The sequence below is a fragment of the Girardinichthys multiradiatus genome, chromosome 22 (genome assembly GCF_021462225.1).
Source record: "Girardinichthys multiradiatus isolate DD_20200921_A chromosome 22, DD_fGirMul_XY1, whole genome shotgun sequence".
Lineage (NCBI taxonomy): Eukaryota > Metazoa > Chordata > Actinopteri > Cyprinodontiformes > Goodeidae > Girardinichthys > Girardinichthys multiradiatus.
In genome coordinates this window covers 6,111,815-6,135,580 of record NC_061814.1, presented here as the reverse complement: position 1 = coordinate 6,135,580, position 23,766 = coordinate 6,111,815, and the positions used below count along the sequence as shown (strand labels likewise).

Genomic DNA, 23,766 nt, shown 5'->3' with positions numbered 1-23,766 from the left:
AAAACAAATGGTGAGAACACAGTCCTTGTGGTGTTCCTGACTACCTGGTTAGACATACTACCATTCAGTCTCACAAGCTGTGGTCTGTTTGTCAGGTAATTATTGATCCAGAGGATTAGTAAGACCTCCACCTCCACCCCAGAGTCCTCTAGAGTTTCTGACAAAGCAAATCAGATTGAATTCTGTAAAATGCACTGGACAAATCAAAGAACATGATCCTTTCAATGCTGCCTGCTTTGTCCTCGACAGGGAGTTTATCGAAGGGTGTATGATGGCATCTTCAATACCACACTCAAACCGAAGGACGTCCTGATAGTTACTGTTTACTTCATAAGCATCTGACTGCTCTGTATGATAACCTAAAAAATTGAACTAGTGCAATAAAATTTGAAATAATGCCATATGTCCACATAAAAGCCAGTGAGTGTTAAAAGAAAAGTTCAAAAATGCCAATATCTATCATCAACCCCTTCATCAACCAAGCTTCCCTAAAGTGCTGCAGTTTCAGATAAATACCTGCAGAGGTCCCTAAAGACCAGATTCAGTCAAAAATTACCACTTTATTTTCTTCCTGTTGCTCCCTTTCATTAACTCTGATAATGTCAAAATCTTCAGATTTGTTTTACCAATATAACAACTTCAACAATGATGGGACTGAGCAAGTATGAAGAACCAACATCCTCTTAAGCTTTAGAAAGGACACACAAATGCCTTTTATTTTAAAGATCTGGTTCAGACATCCATAAGCATTTGTTTTTCATTCTAAACTTTTTTTTTGTATGATTTTTACCTCTATTTCTCTTCTTACAGTGTTTGGTTTCTAGACAGTGACCAGCTGTACTCTGGGAGCCTCAAAAGAAAAGTCGGATCACATGAGTCGGTTTTCTTCCTGTCAATTCTCCTACCTCTGCCTAGTAGTTCAGCACAGCAACAAGTTGTATATTTCTGGGATTTGAAAATGTCCTAGCTGCAACACTGTCAGTTTGAGGTTAATGAGCTGATGTAAACAGATTGTGCCATTGCGTTGTGTTGGATAATGCATTGTTTTCATCCACGTAGCATATACCAAACTTTTTACTGCTCTATACTCTGAAATAAAGGAAGTTGTATTTGTGAATCTGCATACAGATCACATCTAGCAGATCTCTTTTACTCGGGGAGGAGATGCGACTGTGGAATAAATAAATATAAAAGGTTTTCAGCATTCATAAAATTTACCCTTTTTTTCCCATTGCCTCATGGCAGATATTTCTGCAGTGGTCAGGCTTTAAATATAAAACCGGCAGGAAGGCCACACAATGGATTGATGGACCAAACAGAAGAATCAATGAAGGACAGACAGATGAGCAGATGGATGGATAGAACTGGTGGATAAACAAAAGGGCAAACTGAAGGGTACGAGGATGGGTGGACAAACTGAAAGATGGACAAATGGATAGCTGGATAAACAAAGGGGAATGGGTGGATGAATGGACAGATAAAAGGGGTAAAAGTTATAAATCATATGATAGGGATGAATGTGTAGAAATGCAGCTGGTTGACTTCCAGACCTGCAAAAAACACTTTAAACTGCATCTCATTCAAGTGGGCCTGGAAACCCTGTCTATGTCAGGAAAAATCAGCCCACGTGGGACAGTGTGGTCGTACAATATTTATTTTCCATTTAAGTGTTACATGTTGAGCAAGAAACTTGCAGTTGTCTTCAGCCACAAACTGAATGCAGAGATAATGACTAATTCAGAAATGTGTCAAACACTAGAGAACTAACTCAATTTTACATATATATATATACATAATGCTTATGTACATATACTGTTGTTGCACTAGACTTTAGAACATGATGTTGTGCAGAAGTTGGTATGACATTTTTAAAACACCTTCAGACGAGGACAGACAGAGACATGCTGAAAAAAAGACAGCAATGATCATAGAAAGAGAAGAACAAACACAAATCTTAATGAAACTGATTGGTTTACCAACCCTGCTGCAGGAATGCACAAACTCACTCACCCAGTCACCCACCCACAGACACATGCACACAGTGTTCTCCTGAAGCTGTATTCACATGGCCAAATGAAAAAGTGTAACAGGGCTGAGACGGGGAGTAGGTCGAACCATCACCTATCAGCCAAACTTATCATATCATTTATCAACAACAGGACAGTAAGACAAGAAAGATTCTTCGGATGTTTTGTAGAGCGGCTACAGTATGTACAGTATAAACTTTATCTTGTTCACTCTTTCTCACACACGTACGCACGCACGCACGCACGCACGCACACACACACACACACAGACACAGACAAATCAAGTCTTCCCTGTCCTGTCTGATGTAGTGGGGCTTTAAGGGACACAGTGGAGTTTGGAAGGGGCCCGCAGAGTTAAGGGGAAGGAAGAACAAAGACCGGTGGTTCGTGTCTCAGCAGCAGCCTCCTGGTGAAGGCTTAACAGGAGTGCCTGGAGTCAGCTTCACATTGGGCTTTTCTCCACCTCCAGCTGTGGCTCCAGGGCCCATCCTCTTCTTGATTTCAGCTGCCATGGTCATGAAGGCCTGCTCTACATTGGTGGCATTTTTGGCACTGGTTTCCAAAAACGGAATTCCCAGAGAGTCAGCAAACTCCTGCAAATACAAAACTTTGTTTAGGCTACGTTCTGTTCTTTTGTTTGTGTGCAAGGAGAGCACAGTGCCTTGCAAAAGATTGCAACCCCCGCTTGGTATTTTTCATATTTTGTTGCTTCAACCTGGTTTTAAAATGGATTGTTTGAGACTTTACACCATTTAATTTACAGAACATGTCTACAACTTTGAAGATCTAATTTTTAATTTATTTTTTTGTCAAGCAAACCACAAATAGGACCAAATAACAGAAAACATCCACCGCCTCCACCAAGTCATTATCCTGCTGGAAGGGAAACCTCTGTCCCAGTCTCAAATCACAGACAGACTGACAGGTTTTGCTCCAGAACATCCCTGTATTTAAAACATTTCATCTTTACCTCGACTCGTCCAGTTTTCAACTTCCAAAAAGGATAGATCAGGGGTGTCCAGAGTCAGTCCTTGAGGGCTGTTTTAGATGCTTTAACACACTTTATTCAGGTGATTGTAGTTGAGCAAAAGCCTGGTAACCAGCCTTAAATGGAAATCAGGTGTGCTGTAGCAGGGACACACCTAAAACATGCAAGACACCAGCCATTGAGGACCAACTTTGGACACCCCTGGAATAGACGGATGATGGAAAAAAAAATGATTGGATGATGGACAAAGGGACACCTGAGGACACGCTATACACCATGAGAACAATTCATAAGATTGAAAACAGCACCACTACAAAACATCAGGGAACTACTTCTACAATTTCATTCATTAGTTACATTTTGCTGTAAAATGAAAATAAAGCCAACAGAATATACACAGGACAAAGAAATTTGCCTGAAGATGTTGTCCATCTGTAAGGGACTGCTATTGTAACAAGAACATGAAGATGAGATTTTGAAGTATTTCTAAATGTCTGAGCAGATTTGGAAACCACTGAGACTGAGGTACGTACCTTTGCTGTTGTATAATCCACCACCTTCTTTGTTGTCAAGTCACACTTGTTCCCAACCAATAATTTGTTGACATTTTCACTAGCGTAGCGGTCAATCTCCTGTAGCCACTGTTTGACATTGTTAAAGGACTCCTGAGACAGGAAGCAGAACAACGTTAGCACCAGTCCAGCAGCAAAGACAGAGGCAGCTGGAAGTGTTTTTGTTGAAAATGTGGTCAAAGCTTTAAAAGGAACACACAGCAGACTGTTTTAGGTACAAATATGAATAATATGAAGACTCATTTAGTACACTAGACACAAGTATTCAAAGCCCTTGAATTTATCAATGAGTGATAAATTCAAGAGTGAGCCCTTGAATTATCAATAAGTGAGAATGCATTAATGCATGTTTTCCTGTTTCTTTCTTTATCAGTGAGAATGCTTCCAGCATTCCTCCAATTTCAGAAAAAAGTTTGCGCTTTTTAATACCTTACTACTTCCACATACTTTCTACTAGAAACTAGAGGCTGACCTTTTTTCGGGAATCCCACGGGTCACGAGATTCCCATGGGAATCCCGCGGGACGGGAGACAGCATTAGTAAAGATCACGTGATTGGGACGGTACAGGATAAAAAATGAATGGGAGCAGACGGGAGCGGGAGCTAACCAATAGGAGGGAAAACAAACTAGGATCGGGCTGCATGGTAGTGCAGTTGGTAGCACTGTTGTCTTGCAGCAAGAAGGTCCTGGGTTCGATTCCCGTCCGGGAGTCTTTCTGCATGGAGTTTGCATGTTCTCCCCGTGCATGCGTGGGTTCTCACCGGGTACTCCGGCTTCCTCCCACAGTCCAAAGACATGCCTGTTAGGTTAATTGGTCTCTCTAAATTGCCCTTAGGTGTATGAATGAGTGCGTGCATGGTTGTTTGTGTGTTGCCCTGCGATGGACTGGCGATCTGTCCAGGGTGTACCCCGCCTCTCACCCATAGACTGCTGGAGATAGGCACCAGCTTCCCCGCGACCTACTATGGAATAAGCAGTAGAAAATGACTGACTGACTGACAAACTAAGATCAATTGTCTTTGGAAATGTAAAACTGAGACTTTGTTATGAACTTTAAGAAAAGAAAAGAAAACTTGGATCGACGCCACCATTGTGTAGTTTTTTTCCAAGAAGCCTATACTATAATGCGAGTTAAACGAACTACACGACCCACAAGCCAACAGTGCATCTGATCGATGTTTTCCAACTGCGTTCAGAATGCAGCAATGGAGGGAGCAAACGCAGGTGGAGAAGTGGATGTGGTAAAACTGGATTTGCAATGTAAAGTCAGAAGTAAGGACTTATCTATTAAACTCATAGAGCTGACAGGAAAGTCGCAAATATGACCGAACTTCAGGACAGTTGAATGCAGCGGTGTTAACATGCAGTACGCTGCTTGTAAAACGTGTTTAGTCGTAATTAAGGCACACTTGTAAGGCAAATTCTGGATTGAATCAGCCCTGCATCTCTTCATTCGTCAAACGACAAGTACCATCACGTGTCAAGTCTCATCTGACCAACAAAACTGCACTAAAGATTTAAGAGCCTTTGCCACAGTAGAGGGGAAAGGTTTCATAAAAGGAAGATATTAAATAAATGTTGTGAAATACAAAAAAATTGAATGTACCATCAAATGTACAATTTATTTAAGACATCATTAAATATTAAGTGTACCACTAATTATGTCATGTCGTCTTTAAAATTATACTTAATTATTCAGTGGCACATTTAATTGCATATTGGTCCATTTCATGATATAATGGTAAATGTATTGTTTCTAATGATGTATTAAATAAATAAATGATATCTTTAATTTAATGGCACATTTAACGTTCCATTTCTTTCATGTTACATTTACTTCACTTATTCACAACATTTATTTCTTTAATGATGATTTTATTTTTTTAATTTTGTCCAGTTTGACCCTCCGTTCTTAAAGCCTGTATAGGAGGTCATGTCAGAATTTGAATCAGGTGTGCTGGAGCAGACACACATCTAAAACTTGCAGGGAAGGGGTCCCTGTGGACCAGGGCTGTGAAACATTGTGGTACAGTTTCTAAATTGTGAAGGTAATGCCTTTTTGCACTTTTGTTCACCAAGTACAGTTCTCTTGCTAGGTGGATTTTTCTTTCGTTTCAGCAACTTGAAACATAAAAGTAATGTCATTGTTCAAAGGAAACAATCCCTTAATAAATTAGTAAAATACAACTATGTACATTTTGTTTATTCAACTAAGATAGGCATGGTTTGTTTCCTTGTTTGATATTTTATTATTTCTTCATTATTATTCTCTTTACTTCAACTGGCCTTTACTACAGCTAAAACCAGGGACCTAACTGGTCCTTCAAAGAAATTGCCAAAAGACTAAATGAAGAAAACAAAAATGGAAGTGGCACAGGAGTTGGAGTCAATTTACCAGGAGTGGGATGGGACAGGATCTTTTTTTTTATACTGGCCTGGGATTGGGATGGGATAAGACATTTTTCTGTGGGAGTGGGATGAGACAGGAGAGAAAATCCACTCCCGTGTCACCCTCTACTAGAAACTCCATTCAATGTTTAAACAATTCACAAGCCATTAACCTATTTTCAAATTACTCAGCTTTATGATATCTGTTACGGTTCTTCTACAATCACAATTCAAATTTTATGCAAACTTTTTGAAGTGATTTTTGAGTGTACACTCTAGCTTTTTGAAAATCAGGAAGAACAAATAGGCTGTCCTTGCTCGCTTAATTTTCTCTCTACAGACACAAATAATGTATCAAAATGTAGGATTTTCTTTCGAGATTCACCCTCATTGATGTGGGACTCAGATTTCCGGCAACACCCCCTGTTACAGCCCTAGGCCTTATGAGCTCAATTGCTTGTTCTGAGTTTCTGCCCTGTTTGATCCTCCTTTGATGCAGGTGTTTGTGATCTGGCGCAGGATATATAAAGCGCCATCTTTCCAGCTCTCGGGGATGTGGCTCACTCGCTGGGTGGCTTGCTTCATCTTCATGCCTTCCTGATGGGCGTGTTGCTGCTTTGCTTCGGCTGTTGCTCTGCTGCTGGGCCTTATTTTCACCTCTTCAGGTACATTTGAGTTTGTCTTTTGTGTTTTACATTAGACCTGTTACACTTTTTATTGATCTTTGCTTTGCTTTAATTTAGGGTTAGTCTCCCATTTTTGTTGCGACAGAGCCAGTCGTAACATGTTCCAATCCCAAGTACACATCAAAGCAAGTATGCTCAAAGTGCCCGGATGTGTTTTTGTTCCACATATTTTATCGAGGATGCATGGATGGATCCTTCTGCGAACATAGGTAAGCTCCCAAAATGCACTGCACCACCAACAGCGGTCAATGGAGAAGGTGAGTGCAGAAATGTATGGTTTTAAATTACTTTTAATTTGTCACAAAGTAGTTTTAAGGCGAGAAAGAAGACCTCAAAACGTGATCTATGCAATCAGCTCACCAAAAGTGAGCCTAGTTTGAAATGTCCTCCGATGTTTTCAGAACAGCAGAGCTCTGCTGACAGGCCACGGCGGCTGCATGCTCAGTGGGCGGCTGGAGAGGGTTTTCCCCAAAGTGAATATAAAACATTTTATTATATGTGGTGGATAACTACAAGAACCAGAATGTAAAATTTATTATTTTTTCCTTTGAAAATGTTGACAGTTTTTCCTCATATTAAGGAAAATATTTTAGTAGCGTACCCCTTAATGATTAAACAGAGCTCTTTCACTTTTCCTTGTACATAAAACATACACATTTTCCCAAAATTGGCTTTTCATGCAAACCTAACTTGGTGGAGTGTCAACTCATTTTTCATGGTTTTATGCAGACAGCTCTGCAGGACAAGAGACCACAGTTCCAGGTTTGGATGCAGTTTCCCAGAAGCTCGCAGTGATCTTCACCATCGTGTCCTGCCATTGTCTGCTGTCTGATGAACAGCAGGGACAATGACCTGCTGGTGATAGTTTTCCACCTCAAATAGTGTTTTGGATATAAGCCGGAAATGTTAATGTTGGTCTCATCTGACCAAAGCCCCTTCTCCAGTACTGTTTGCTTTGCCCCTACAAGACAACTTGCAAACAAAGCCATCAGACATTTTATGGCTTTTTTATAACAAAGGCTGGCAATATGCTGGTAGGTCTCATCTTGTGACATATTCTTCTCATTCTTTTTTCTTCTGTTGTGTTTCTTGGTCTTCATGATTCTGTTTGTTCCCTAACAAATCTCTGAGGCTAAATACAGAACAACTGCATTTAGACTTCGATTATATTACACACATGTAGACCGTTCACTGATCAGGGGCCTTCTAAACTCAGCTGGTTGTACCGCATTGCATTTAATGGTATCATAATGAATGGGACTGAATTGAAAAAAAGCACATCGCACTTCTTAGCAGGAAGGAAAAGAGAAAGAAAATCGGAATCAGTTTATGAGGTGTGAATACTTTTGGAATGCATTGTACAGATGTTTAATGACAAACCTGGTCATTCTACCTTTTTGGACCATTGTCTGATTGTCTAATGAGAATCACATCAACATTCCTAGTTTCTACTAAATGTTTAGAAGTAAATATGTGCATGACTTCAGGAGCAATGAAGCTTCCAGAAACATGAGTGCTGCTCATCTTTGATGATTAGAGACAGAACAGCAATCCTCAACTTAATAAAAGCAACTAAAATGCATCCTTCTGGTGCATCAGTCCACACAATGGTTGTGTTAGCGGTGTGGTGCTGGACTAACCTGGTCTGTGACGTCGTAGACTACAATGATACCATGAGCACCTCTGTAGTAGCTGGATGTGATTGTACGAAACCTCTCTTGTCCCGCTGTATCCCACTGTTGAGTGAAAAACATGTCAATAACATGTTTCAATGTTTCAACATTAAACCTTTAATTCTACAGAGCACCCCATAGAAAACAGAAATTATGAATCAAACTTTTCTATGTGCAAATTTAAGTAGGTTATTTATTTCAGTGTTTTTATAAATATGTAGAAAAACAGCAAAAAGTACCTTTCAAAACTGAATACTGTGGAGTTTGCAACATTAATGACTTACAGTAGAATTATTACTTTCATTAACATCTTTCATTATTTTCATTTGTCACATTTTCTCACCTTAAACAAAACTACAAATCATCATTTGCAATAAAGATATCATCACTTTAATTGAGACGAAATGAAAAACCCCAATTAGGGAATTATACATGAGCTTTTCCTGCTGGAAAACTTTACCATCTGCTGTGTTTTAAATGAGAACCTACATTAAAGATGCATAATCCCAGTCTGCAGGACGGCTTACTATGGCCTCAGTATTATGGATACTCTCATTTTACAAGCAAACTGAGCTGTTTCAATTAACTGCATATTGAAGGATCTGAAGCTCAACACTCAGTGTATGTTTGCTGCTCTTATTGTGATATAGTTGTATCTCAGTCCCTCTGCTGAAACTGACATTTTCAACCAGGCCCTAGCTCAGACTATTAGATAGACCTGTCCATTTGTACCCAAAGGATGGAAGTTCTAACTGAAACATTTCATTAAGTTGGAACACGGAAAGTTGTTTGGAGGTCATCAACCCTGACCTAAAAACCCAATATGGTGGCTACAAGACTCAAAACGAACAAAAAACAATGTTTTTTCAAAAAAAGAAAAGTGTTGTATTCCAATTTGCAAGTATGCTCTTATTTTGTATTGTTTGCTAACTGATCTCCTGAGGTACAACATTTGAAGGCTTACATATATTTTCTGCAATGTTTAAAATACAGTTAAGTCCAAAACTCCTTAAACCTAGGGTTGGGCATCAGGTTTTAAGAATCTATTGGAACCGAAACTAACATTCAGATTCTCCTGGAATCGTTAAAATTTTTTAATTTTCATTCCTAGTTTTGGTACCCAGTTCGCCGACCGGAATAAGAAGCCGCCGAACACAAACAAAGAATCCACAGAAACTGTGCGTCCAACCACAGACCGTGTGCAGTGGCGATCAAAAGTGTGGCTTAACTTTACGAAAAGAAAGGACGAGTCAGATTCGTGCAAAAATTCCAATAACGTTATATCTTGCAAAGGAGGGTGCACGACCAACGTGATTTAAAGAGATGCAAAAGAGCGCCCCGCACTGCGTTGGTGTTACACCAGTTTTCCTCCACCTCTGACACTCAACCTAGCACCGCACTTACAATCCGGTAAGTGTAACAATAAAATAAGATAAGGTATTGATCTCTCAATGGAGAAATTAACGTGTTACAGCAGCTCTTAGTAATACACAAGTAGTGCAGATAGTTATGAAAAAAATTTGCAAAATACATCTTACACCAAGATTTAGACAGTTAAGTTATACTCAAACTAAAATGGTGGGTCATCACAAATGTAAACATTCAGCTAAAGCTAGCCTATGCATTTTTTAATAGACAAACAACCTGAAATTGCTCAAATTAGCCAGGCACTTTGCAATGTGCTACTCCATTATGTCTGAGGATCCCGCTGCATGGTGGTGGAACCAACAAAAGACTTATGCTTTGCTGTTAGACATAGGTTTCTCACATTTATGCGGTCAAGCTTCTTCTACCCCCAGAACTGCAGGAGAAACCCTATCTGGAACATTCACGCTTCTTCCTGAAAGGGTAAATATGATTTTCCAACACAGGAACTGGTTCTGATTTTATACAATACCTTTCAAAACACTATAAATGTTGTGTGTTATGTTACTCTTTTTCAGACTGACGGTTATAGATCCCACAAAATTGTAAAGACAGTCGAGACCCTAGTCAGGGTTTTGGAAAAATCAATTCTAGAGGCCATCCGACTCTAATGTCATTGGCCGTGAGGTGGATGGGTCTGTAGATATGTCCCTGCCTATATTTGACAAGAATGTATGAAATGTATGTTGAAGACCATTCTCCAAACTCAATGGGTTAGTTTTTTAAAGAAATCTTATTTTAATATGAAAAAACTATTGTCATATGTTTTTTCTTAATAAAGCAAATATAAATGCACCGACATCTGTAGTAATAAAGTGCATATTTGCAGCTCTAATGGTTTAGACCTCATAGTGATGTCCAACCTCTGGTAAAGAACATAGCCCCTTTCCATCGAAAGCCCCAGGATTTGTTTGTACCCGGTTAATAGGAATCCCAGGGAATCTTGTACATTCTTTTTCCATTGCCACGGACCATTTATTTAAATCAGCCTAACGACATATGGGGAAGTTGTGAAAAAAAACGGCAATAAACCTTTGTTCCAGCAGAAGGCATTACTCCGTTACTCCATTTAAAAGCTGATAAATATTTTTTTTTGTGTCAACTGATAAATAATTGATGCGAAGCTTTAGAGTTATACAGTTGATTAATTCCTTCCATTATTCCTCAAATTGCATTGGATCCGTAGGCAGGAAAGGTTTAAATAAGTATTTTACAATAAATTATTTCACACTTGCCAGAGTTGTTGCTTTACAACTGCATGATTCATTTACAATAACTACTATACACTGATTAACACTTACTTTTCTTTTATTATCATCAGGTAAACTCATATCAGATGACTACATAACATGTATTTAGTAAAAAAAAGTATTTATTAGAACAAACAAAACTGATAATCAGTCCAGATTTACAAGAAATTGATACCCTGACTGTGTAATCATAAGCAAAAATTCATATGAAGTAGAAGATGCATAGAGAGTAGAGCAGAGGATGGCATGATCACAGAACCTCTGGGAAACTGCATCCAAACCGTGGTCTGCATAAAACTATGAAAATTTAAAAATATTAAAGAGTTCATACTCCACTAAATAAGGTCTTAGGAAAATGTGTATTTTTTATGGACATGGAAAATTACATACATACACATGTATGCACATACATACATACACACACACACACGCACACACATATATATATGTACGCACACACACATACATACATATATATATATGTACATACATATATACATATATATATACATATATGTATATATACATGTATACATATACATATACATATATGTATATATACATGTATACATATATATGTATATATACATATATGTATATATACATATATACATATATGTATATATACATATATGTATATATACATATGTATATATACATATATACATATATGTATATATACATATATACATATATGTATATATACATATATACATATATGTATATATACATATATGTATATATACATATATACATATATGTATATATACATATATGTATATATACATATATACATATATACATATATGTATATATACATATATGTATATATACATATATACATATATGTATATATACATATATGTATATATACATATAATACATATATACATATATGTATATACATATATATACAGGGGTTGGACAATGAAACTGAAACACCTGGATTTAGACCACAATAATTTATTAGTATGGTGTAGGGCCTCCTTTTGCGGCCAATACAGCGTCAATTCGTCGTGGGAATGACATATACAAGTCCTGCACAGTGGTCAGAGGGATTTTAAGTCATTCTTCTTGCAGGATAGTGGCCAGGTCACTACGTGATACTGGTGGAGGAAAACGTTTCCTGACTTGCTCCTCCAAAACACCCCAAAGTGGCCCAATAATATTTAGATCTGGTAACTGTGCAGGTCATGGGAGATGTTCAACTTCACTTTCATGTTCATCAAACCAATCTTTCACCAGTCTTGCTGTGTGTATTGGTGCATTGTCATCCTGATACACGGCACTGCCTTCAGGATACAATGTTTGAACCATTGGATGCACATGGTCCTCAAGAATGGTTCGGTAGTCCTTGGCAGTGAAGCCCATCTAGCACAAGTATTGGGACAAGGGAATGCCATGATATGGCAGCCCAAACCATCACTGATCCACCCCCATGCTTCACTATGGGCATGCAACAGTCTGGGTGGTACGCTTTTTTGGGGATTCTCCACACCGTAACTCTCCCGGATGTGGGGAAAACAGTAAAGGTGGACTCATCAGAGAACAATACATGTTTCACATTGTCCACAGCCCAAGATTTGCACTCCTTGCACCATTGAAACCGACGTTTGGCATTGGCATGAGTGACCAATGGTTTGGCTATAGCAGCCCGGCCGTTTATATTGATCCTGTGGAGCTCCCGACGGACAGTTCTGGTGGAAACAGGAGAGTTGAGGTGCACATTTAATTCTGCCGTGATTTGGGCAGCCGTGGTTTTATGTTTTTTGGGTACAATCCTGGTTAGCACCCGAACATCCCTTTCAGACAGCTTCCTCTTGCGTCCACAGTTAATCTTGTTGGATGTGGTTCGTCCTTCTTGGTGGTATGCTGACATTACCCTGGATACCGTGGCTCTTGATACATCACAAAGACTTGCTGTCTTGGTCACAGATGCGCCAGCAAGACGTGCACCAACAATTTGTCCTCTTTTGAACTCTGGTATGTCACCCATAATGTTGTGTGCATTTCAATATTTTGAGCAAAACTGTGCTCTTACCCTGCTAATTGAACCTTCACACTCTGCTCTTACTGGTGCAATGTGCAATCAATGAAGACTGGCTACCAGGCTGGTCCAATTTAGCCATGAAACCTCCCACACTAAAATGACAGGTGTTTCAGTTTCATTGTCCAACCCCTGTATGTATATATATATATATATATATATATATATATATATATATATATATACACACATACACATATATATATATATATACATACATATATATATATATATACACACATACACATATATATATATATACATACATATATATATATATATATACATATATATATACATATATATTCACACATACACATATATATATATATATATATATATACATATATATATTCACACATACACATATATATATATATATGTATGTCCATGGCTTGATCTGTTTGTGCGTAGATGGCTGCCAGCGGGGCCTGCGGGCTCGCCGCTGCAGCTCCCTGGGGCTTCTGCACTGTGGCTGCTGGGTGGTTCCCCAGGGTACTTTTATAGGTACTGACCGAATTCTGTTGGTATTACAGAGTACCGATTCACGTGAAATCAAACAGAACCATGTTTCGGTAACTAAACACATCATTGTGACACTAAGGGAGTGGAAGAGTGGGTGATTTTCCATGCCGGACATGAAAACAGCATTGCACGCACAAAAGCGTAATGATGTCAGTAGCCGCTGGTACCATCAACAAAGCAAGCATGGCTAATAGAAGGCTTTCAAATGTATGGCTCCACTTTTCAAATTGCAGTACAGACTACGCTCGTTGCAACATTTGTGATGCTATGTGCAAGTCCAGCAGCGGGAATACTTCTAATCTGAGGAAGCACCTGCAGCGTTTTCCCTACCACTATTCAAGGGGAGGCGCCCCACCAACCAGACTGCCCGTCCCCCCAAGAGGATCACAGCATGTAGTCATAGTACGTTTTAACAGTTAATGTCATTTGTTTTAATAGATCAGATCGTTAAGTATTTCGGTCCCTTCCTTGTCGCTACTCTACTTTCTATGGCCAAAATTACAAAACCTGGATGAAAACACACCTCATTCTCTGTGTCACCAACGCTGACACACCGAGTTACGTGCGCTCGCACCCAGGTGAACACAAGCTCCTGACAGCTGACAGAAAAACATGCTGCTGAAACCTAGAAAGCAGACAAGGATATCTGCGGTTTTAAAAAGTGCCAATTTTAGTTTTGATGGCCACACTTCCTCTCCTGCGAATAGCTGCAGGGCTAACTCTTCTAATCCTGGTACATATGGCGAAGGTAGAAGTACACAAAATAGCCCAAGTGTTTCATGCCCTGCCCCTGACACGCAACTAAAATCCAGTTAACACCGAATAAAAGTTTTTGACCTGGCTTGGAGGTGATCTGGCTGTCGGAGGTGAAATTATTCCACTGGATCTATAACACTGAGCTTGGTAATTAAATACATACATGACAGAGAAAAAAAAGATGCAAAGAGATAGAGAAACAGATAAAAGATGTGATAAAGAAACAGAATGATGGAGAAATAAAAAAGATGGAGAGATAAAGATAAAGAAAAAAGATAGATATAGACATAACAGCGACTCGTCATCTGCAGCCAGCAACATGGCTAGGTTTTAATTTGTGCATTACACTGCATAGTCAGTTAAGGGTTTTGATGTTAAAGACATGTTTGAAACAACTGAGATGTTACAATACAAACAGCTGGATGTTGTTTTGATATACTCATTAAAGTTTATACATTGAGAAATAAATATGTTAAATTAATAATAAAATCTAAAAAAAATTCAGACGAATTAACATTTATTACCACATAAACAGACACAAAAGTACTGAAACCTGGCAACGTTGAATACTGGTATCGATTCCCAGGTACCGAGTATCGGTACCGTATTGGTTCAAATGTGAAAGGTACCCATCCCTATTCACCACATAACTACTAATCTCTTCATATTCACTTTCAGCCGCAACAAACGGATAACAGGTAGCAGGACATCCCAGACTGCCGGGCAGAGATCAGGCAGCGGTTAGTGGGGAAGTCCCAGCCCAGCCACACGGTTAGCTTAGGAGCCAGTTCAGCCTGTGAGCGGAGTTCCGCTGCTCCGAAAACTAAAAGAATATTTAAATGTAGGCTCATTCTTGATGAACGGACTGCACAGATGAAGTTTGGTAGTCTACTTTCTTGCATAAATACATTTAGAAACTACTTTTTTGACATATAAATGATATAAAAACAATTAATTTGTAGACTAATCTGCACCATTAATACAACTGCTGGTGCCAAACCTCACTGCACACAGCTCCACCCCTTTAACAAATCACGGGGAAAGCTGAAAAGACCTACTCCAGACTAGAACAATTTACCCGTGAAAGTGAAATTACCCAGGTTGCGTTTGTATCGAAACGCGACCTGGGCTTTCCAAAGCCTGTGGCTTTTTACAGGCAATGGAAAAGAGGCTATCGTTTTTTTAGCATTTGGATGCATTTAATGCATCCAAATGCTTTCTTGTTGTTAGTTTGCACTGCTAATTGTAGCTGGCTTGGTCACGTGTAGCAAATCTTTTCCTGCTATAAGTTGGTGAAGTTGGACTTGATGCCATTCTTAAATCAAAGTTCTGGCTTGCGAGCCAGACAGAACATCATATTGTTCTTTTCACAGTTCTGCCAAAAACAGACAGACTGATTGGCTACAGCATGTGATTATGGACATTATGAAGCCTTTTAATCAGGCTAAGAACTGAAAATGATAATAACAGAACATGCACTTTGATCATCGTGGAACAACTCAGTGATGTAAACATGAGAAAGTTCCTGCTGAGACCATTTGAAATTGTGTGGAATTGCGTTAAACTAATCCAAAACTGTTTCCAGCTAAACATAATGAAAGATTAACTAAGATATTAACCAATAAAATCCACAAAACTACAGTAAAGCTCAAGAATACTTACAATCTGAAGTTTAATGGTCTTTCCATCTAGTTCTATGGTTCGTATTTTGAAGTCCACACCAATTGTGCTAATGTAACTTTCTGTGTATGTGTCATCCTGCAGAGAGAAAGGGGATTGATTGGTCAGATGGTTCACATATCTTGCTCACTTCAAGCTCACTTCCTTTACAACTTTTAGAAAAAACATGAGCTGAAAACTTACTGCAAATCGGAGTAGAAGGCAAGACTTTCCAACACCGGAGTCACCAATCAGGAGCAGTTTGAATAAATAGTCACTGTGAAGGAGGGGTATAAAAATGGTTAGAAGATAAGTGGTAACCAAGCAAATTACATATTACCTAAAGTGTTCAGTAACTGCTGCTGTCAGCAGTCACTAAGGAATGATTCTAGATGCTTTGTTTCTTCTTCAACTCATAGACAAACCCTGTCATTTCCCTGTCAGTTCGCAGAGTAGTTGAGAAGGCTGAATTTCACACGGAAAGAGAACATTCATGGCAGCTGAACTGTGCAGAGCTCTACCACATTTCCACAGGAAGTCCAGTAAAGCCAACCGATCCTGATCATGTGACTAACCCCACAGCAAGAAATGGGAGGGTCAAGACAGAAGCAGCACACTTTGGTCATATGTTGTAGCAGTTTGTCTCAGATCACACTACAGGCCTGTTTACTGGGATCATGTAACAGTAAAATGAAGCCGTTCTGTAACCTATTCCAAAAGTCCCGAGCCACAGACCTGGTATTTTCTGAAGTCTGGCCATGGCCACAAAGGGAGGCTAGTGGCCCCGAACACTGATAATATATTACTGGATTGGACATCATGTGACTACCGCAGGACAAACAGCCGCCATTGCTATGCACTGTGTCAGGACAGAAGCAGCACCAGAAGTACAAAAAAATGTTTTTTTTTTAAGGCCTGTAAAGTTCCATGAGTAGAATAGTGTGACTTGTATGTAATTACATGAAATGTAATTTGTGGAAAATTCTAGAAAAAATAAACAATGTACACAGGTATGCCCTAGTATCAACACAGCCCAAATCCTCACTTTCCACCTGGCCAACTAAGGCACAGGACAGGGCCTACAGTCATTAAGATTATCCCATTCACTGACTCACAGAAGCAACACCCTGCAACAAGGTGGCATACAGCAAACAGCCATGTCTAAACCATCTCGTGCTTCTCTAACATTTACCATGAAACACTTATAGGAAGATGCTCTTTTCCAATTGCAAACATTAAATTGTTTTACCTGTTGGTTTCCTCATTTTCTTTTACTTAACCAGTGAACATCTACAGAAACACACCAAAGAACACGACACAGCACATAATACAGCCACGTGCAACTAGGGATGGGTACCGAATTCAGTACTTTTATAGGTACTGACCGAATTCTGTTGGTATTACAGAGTACCGATTCACGTGAAATCAAACAGAACCATGTTTCGGTACCTAAACACATCATTGTGACACTAAGGGAGTAGAAGAGTGGGCCATTATTAATGCCGGACATGAACACAGCATTGCACGCACAAGAGCATAATGACGTCAGTAGCCGCTGGTACAGTCAACAAAACATAGCTGATAGAAAGCGCTCGAAAGTACAGGTCCTTCTCAAAAAATTAGCATATTGTGATAAAGTTAATTATTTTCCATAATGTCATGATGAAAATGTAACATTCATATATTTTAGATTCATTGCACACTAACTGAACTATTTCAGGTCTTTTATTGTCTTAATACAGATGATGTTGGCATACAGCTCATGAAAACCCAAAATTCCTATCTCACAAAAGTAGCATATTATTAAAAGGGTCTCTAAACGAGCTATGAACCTAATCATCTGAATCAATGAGTTAACTCTAAACACCTGCAAAAGATTCCTGAGGCCTTTAAAACTCCCAGCCTGGTTCATCACTCAAAACCCCAATCATGGGTAAGACTGCCGACCTGACTGCTGTCCAGAAGGCCACTATTGACACCCTCAAGCAAGAGGGTAAGACACAGAAAGAAATTTCTGAACGAATAGGCTGTTCCCAGAATGCTGTTTCAAGGCACCTCAGTGGGAAGTCTGTGGGAAGGAAAAAGTGCGGCAGAAAACACTGCACATCGAGAAAAGGTGACCGGACCCTGAGGAAGATTGTGGAGAAGGGCCAATTCCAGACCTTGGGAGACCTGCGGAAGCAGTGGACTGAGTCTGGAGTAGAAACATCCAGAGCCACCGTGCATAGGCGTGTGCAGGAAATGGGCTACAGGTGCCGCATTCCCCAGACCTGGGCTACAGAGAAGCAGCACTGGACTGTTGCTCAGTGGTCCAAAGTACTTTTTTCGGATGAAAGCAAATTCTGCATGTCATTCGGAAATCAAGGTGCCAGAGTCTGGAGGAAGACTGGGGAGAAGGAAATGCCAAAATGCCAGAAGTCCAGTGTCAAGTACAGGTCCACTGTGTTTTATCAAGGGCAGGGTCAATGCAGCTAGCTATCAGGAGATTTTGGAGCACTTCATGCTTCCATCTGCTGAAAAGCTTTATGGAGATGAAGATTTCATTTTTTCAGCACGACCTGGCACCTGCTCACAGTGCCAAAACCACTGGTAAATGGTTTACTGACCATGGTATCACTGTGCTCAATTGGCCTGCCAACTCTCCTGACCTGAACCCCATAGAGAATCTGTGGGATATTGTGAAGAGAACGTTGAGAGACTCAAGACCCAACACTCTGGATGAGCTAAAGGCCGCTATCGAAGCATCCTGGGCCTCCATAAGACCTCAGCAGTGCCACAGGCTGATTGCCTCCATGCCACGCCGCATTGAAGCAGTCATTTCTGCAAAAGGATTCCCGACCAAGTATTGATTGCATAACTGTACATGATTATTTGAAGGTTGACGTTTTTTGTATTAAAAACACTTTTCTTTTATTGGTCGGATGAAATATGCTAATTTTGTGAGATAGGAATTTTGGGTTTTCATGAGCTGTATGCCAAAATCATCCGTATTAAGACAATAAAAGACCTGAAATATTTCAGTTAGTGTGCAATGAATCCAAAATATATGAATGTTAAATTTTCATCATTACATTATAGAAAATAATTAACTTTATAACAATATGCTAATTTTTTGAGAAGGACCTGTATGGCTCCACTTTTCAAAATGCAATGCAGATTACACTTGCTGCAATATTTGTGATGCGAAGTGCAAGGCCAGGGGCGGGAATACTTTTAATCTGAGGAAACACCTGGTTAAGCACAAGATTTTTCATCAGCCTCAGATATACGGCTACAACTTCTGCATTCAGCACCGTTATTACGCCAGTATCCGTTAGCGACTCGTCATCTGCAGCCAGATACATTTGAGAAGAAATGTTTGAAACAACTGAGATATTACAATATAATACAAAACAGCTGAATGTTTTTTGACATATTCATTAAAGTGTATATACTAAGAAATAAATAAGTTAAATTGAAAAATGTTCACATTATTAAACAAATTAACATTTATTACCACATAGACACACACAAAAGTACCGAAAACTGGTACTGTTCAGTATCGATACCGATTTCCTGGTACCGTATTGGCTCAAGTGTGAAAGGTACCCATCCCTACGTGCAACATATGTTTGTAAAGTCATTCGGTTAAAAATGGGAAACTAATAAACAGTATTTTTCCTTGGTGCTCTCGTCACCTGAGGCTGGTAGTCAGAGGACTATGCAATATTTCTAAACATGCTCCACTTATCCAATCATTCCCTCTTCATTAGGCCTCTGGCTGAGAACAATGCTTGTTCCTATGCAATACCAACTACTCACTGTTCAACACTTTACAACTTTAGGAACAATATCAGTGGGTTCTGAACCAGATAGGATATTTTACTTTATACTCCTTATCTGTGCATTATGTTGCTCTCAGCTGAATCTAAGTTTTTTCATCTAGTGTAAGCTACCTAAATCAAGTCTGAGGAATATTTATTTCAACAGAACAATCCAACAGTGAATAAATGCAAATAACAATAGAATATTCTTGGACCAGATCTTCAAACATGGAATAGAAGACGTTAAATTATTGGTAGAAGAAATAGCAGATATCAGATTTTTGTCAAAACTTCTCTGTCCACACATGAGAACCTTTACGAATGAAAACCCTAAGAGACTGTGAGCTGAACTGACTGATTACTCAACACTTCTGTGAGGAAATCCAGGGCCTGTCCTGCAACATGTGACACACACATGACTATTAGGCAGTGGAGAGGCTGATTGAGAGCTGTTGGACCATATGACTGAAAACAGAGTCATTTAGAACACCAGATACAGCTTTATCCAGCAGGACTGATGTAAACAACGGACAACTCCAACTACAAAACCTGCTTAACCGCATCAAAGTTGTGCAAGGAAAACACTGCAGTGAACATCACCCTTAACTGGCTTAGGCATGTAGAACCCTCAAACAAGAACCTTAAATTGGCTCCTGATTCAGCACTTGAGGAAAAGGCAACTCCACTGCTTCTAACGAATTTGGATAACACTTGATCAGACTTGGTCAAAATCCAAATACAGTTACACTGGTTGAACTTGTACTGGATTCTTCTACAGCAATTACTGTTCATTAAACACAGAAGTGTTTTAAAGAATACATCTTTAGTTTAAAAACAATTCAGTACGGGTTTGACCGGTCCAAGTCCCATGGATATTAAAGAAGACTCATTATACATAGCTTAAATCTACATAATTTAACGAATCTGATGACAGAAACATAATTTTGTCCAGTTTGACCAGTCTGATCACTGAAGATTTTAATCATGTCCTGACCCATGGTGATTTAAATGTATGAAAAGCTTTTGAATGGTTATTTGTGTTTTCACAAGAGATGCACAGATGTGTTTTTCCTGGACAATCCAGATTTTCAGTTTTCTTTTTCAAATCTGACCTGTCAATTCAATTTTTATATTGTAAGGACTGAAACATATGAAAGGGAAAACTAAAATTACAACAAAGTAATTACAAGATTATCAAATTTAATCATCATAACTAAGTCCCTAATAATGGTTTTATCAAACTCTGAAAAGTGCATCAAAAATTCTTCGAATGCCTTGTTGCTGAGAAGCGCTATATAAATAAACTTGACTTGATACAATTACACACCATCAGTTGGTCGAGTGCCTAGTTTTGATCTATTTAATAAAAATAATAGATTTTTCAGTAACTGATATTTTGGAGATGATTAATGGAACAGTAGCTGATTCACATCTCTAGCGGTTTGACTGGCAACTAGCTAGTTTTCACAAACAGAATAAAACTTTCAGAAATCACAAACTTTGTTTCTAAGAACCTGTAATGCGTGAGACAATCCAGTCCAGGTTTGAACATGCTTTATGCAATAGACTATGGTACCTTTTTGTCCTGTATTTATAACTTCGAGTGAAATACAGCCAGCCAACACAGCTGTCATGTAGCCACTAGCCGTCGACCATTAACTGCTAAACAAGTCTGTAATGGACAGCCAACACACTGATACCGGGAACATAGCGCAGAACAATGTTCTGTATTCACACAGGTGTACATGAAGGGCCCCGTCAGCTGATGTTCCACGTTTGCTCGCTCCTAACATATTTGCCAGCCCTGACTTGCTTATTAGCACAGAGCTAACCCCGACTAGCAGCCCGCTGCGTCTAAAGGTACTTACTATTCAGGATTCATTGTCCCCTCGTAGTGTCACCGTCCGCAGATAAATAGCGCTGTCTACTTGTAAAAAAACGGGGTCGACTCCAAGCTTGTACCGCTCCGCGATCGCGACCCGGCTGCCTCTTTCCCCAGTAAAAATCCAAAATGGCTGCAACTTCAACCAGGAAACGGCTAATACCAGCCAGGTAGTTCAGACAGGAGGGGAAAATAACACCGTAAAATGAATGATTTTGTTCAAGTCGTGTTAAACAGGCACGATCGTTGTTTAACAGTAAAACGGAGCTAATTGAACAAGCGGCTGAGAATAGATGTGTCGCCAGCTGGTTCGGTAATGTGTGCAGTTACTGCAGCAGCTAACTGTCGTGCCCAACCCGGAGAGATTACATCATTTAGTGAAACGTGGCAAAGCGGAGTCAGACTACACATTTTACACTACTTCCTGTCGTGGACTTCAACCTAAATCTCAACAAGATGATGGCGTTACTGTTCTTAACTGATAAAAAAAATGAAATCCTTCATTGAGGAGAAAACTCAAGTCCACCCGTCGGTCAAACTCCACCAACATCTAGTCCCGGTGCCTCACCGAAGCCACACCTTAACATTCAAGATTTTAATCATAAACATGCGTTCATTAATGTATTTATCTTGGGTCTCTGTGGATGTATATTGTTTGTACACAGCTGTGGAAAAGTATCCCCCCCCAAAAAAACAAATGTATCCTCGTTTTGCTTTTTTCTCAATTTTTTTAGATAATCAAACTAATGTTAACATCAGACCAAGGGTGTAGGAACGAGCCAAATATTGGGGGTTGGGGAAGGGGACATAATGGAAATCTTGTAGATCCGTAAATAGTTTAAGATATTTTATTGGTCAAAAATGCCTAGAACCCTTGATGTCCCTGCATGCAATTACGATTACAATTACATATGGTATCAGGATTTGACTTGCAAAGATAAAAAAAAAGCAGTTGAGGCTTTTCTTATACATAAACATTTTTAACAACTGATTTGCAGATGTGTAGGCTCACACATTGTCTGTTAATAGCATATTTGATTTATTTAAGATCTCGCCTCCAGCCCTGTACAATACTCCTCTTTGTGTTGAAGGGCGTACCTTTGGGTCTAACATGAGGGGGTTGTTGGGGGGTGTTAAGCTCTCTGCCTAGTTGTTTATTTATTGAATCATTTGCTTATGTAAAAGGAGTTTTGCGTTCCTGTCTTAGAAATGCATTCTGATTTTACTGTGATTTATTTAGCTTTCCTGTTTTTTTTGTATTTACTCTGCAGTTTTTCTGTTCCACATCAGTTCAGTAATTAATAAAAAAGTTACTTTTACTTTATCTTTTTTTCTAACACAGAACCAAATATTTAACATTTTTAGAGCACCTTCATATTTATGGAGGTCAATTTGTCTCAATATTATTCAATCAAACAAAAAACTAATTTCAATCAAAAAAAAAAAACTAATCTCAATCAAAAAAATAAATTGTTGTCAAAACTTTTGGAATATTCAATAAAAAAAAAACTAATCTCAACCAAAAAATATTAAGTTGTGATCAAAACTTTCAGAGTTGTAACGATAATTTTTTTTTAAATGTAATATTTTATTTTGGGGAGAAAAAAAATTGTTTGATAAATCTTTTTTTGATTAAAATGACTGATTTTTTTCTCACGAAGAGAAAAAAGTTATTTGCAAAACATAAACTTTTATTTGCGCATGTCAAAAAATTTTTGGTTACGAGTCTCGCTCTTTTGGTTTTGACGCTCTCTGTTTTTGATTGAACTCAACAAATTTTGAGAAACATGAACATCCTGGGCGGGGCCTAAAGACGAATGCTGTAAGACGTTTCCCTATTGGTTAGCGCTGACTAAAGCGGCAGACTTTGATCCCTCGCACCTCTGAACTTCTGCTTGAACTGCAGGGCTTGCAGTGTCGCTTCAGTGAGGAGACATCAACTGTACAGAAGAAAACTGCGGTCAAGTGACCCGACAGTCAGAAATACGCGGTCACGCCAGCCGACACTAGCTCTCTCTTAAATATTAGCGTCGCGCATACAAGGCGCATTACGGTAATGGAGCAGAAAGGACGCCGATCCTGGC

At 39.1% G+C, this 23,766-nt stretch overlaps 1 protein-coding gene across 1 annotated transcript; it reads right to left on the bottom strand.

The window, feature by feature from the left end:
• Positions 1-1,638: 1,638 nt before the first annotated feature.
• Positions 1,639-22,220, bottom strand: LOC124859265 (ras-related protein ORAB-1-like). Its single transcript, XM_047351974.1, has 6 exons — positions 21,669-22,220; positions 16,202-16,274; positions 16,001-16,096; positions 8,303-8,398; positions 3,549-3,680; positions 1,639-2,620 (listed from the first exon to the last, which is right to left on the bottom strand). Exons 1-6 carry the CDS (start codon positions 21,680-21,682, stop codon positions 2,420-2,422), a joined length of 612 nt encoding a protein of 203 aa, XP_047207930.1. The 5' UTR covers positions 21,683-22,220; the 3' UTR covers positions 1,639-2,419.
• Positions 22,221-23,766: the final 1,546 nt, after the last annotated feature.

Coding starts and splice junctions, on each gene's coding strand:
- LOC124859265 (XM_047351974.1), bottom strand. Junction 3,681..8,302: donor TCTACGACGTCACAGACCAG/GTTAGTCCAGCA, acceptor TTCCTGTCTCAG/GAGTCCTTTAACAATGTCAA. Junction 2,621..3,548: donor TGGATTATACAACAGCAAAG/GTACGTACCTCA, acceptor TTGTATTTGCAG/GAGTTTGCTGACTCTCTGGG.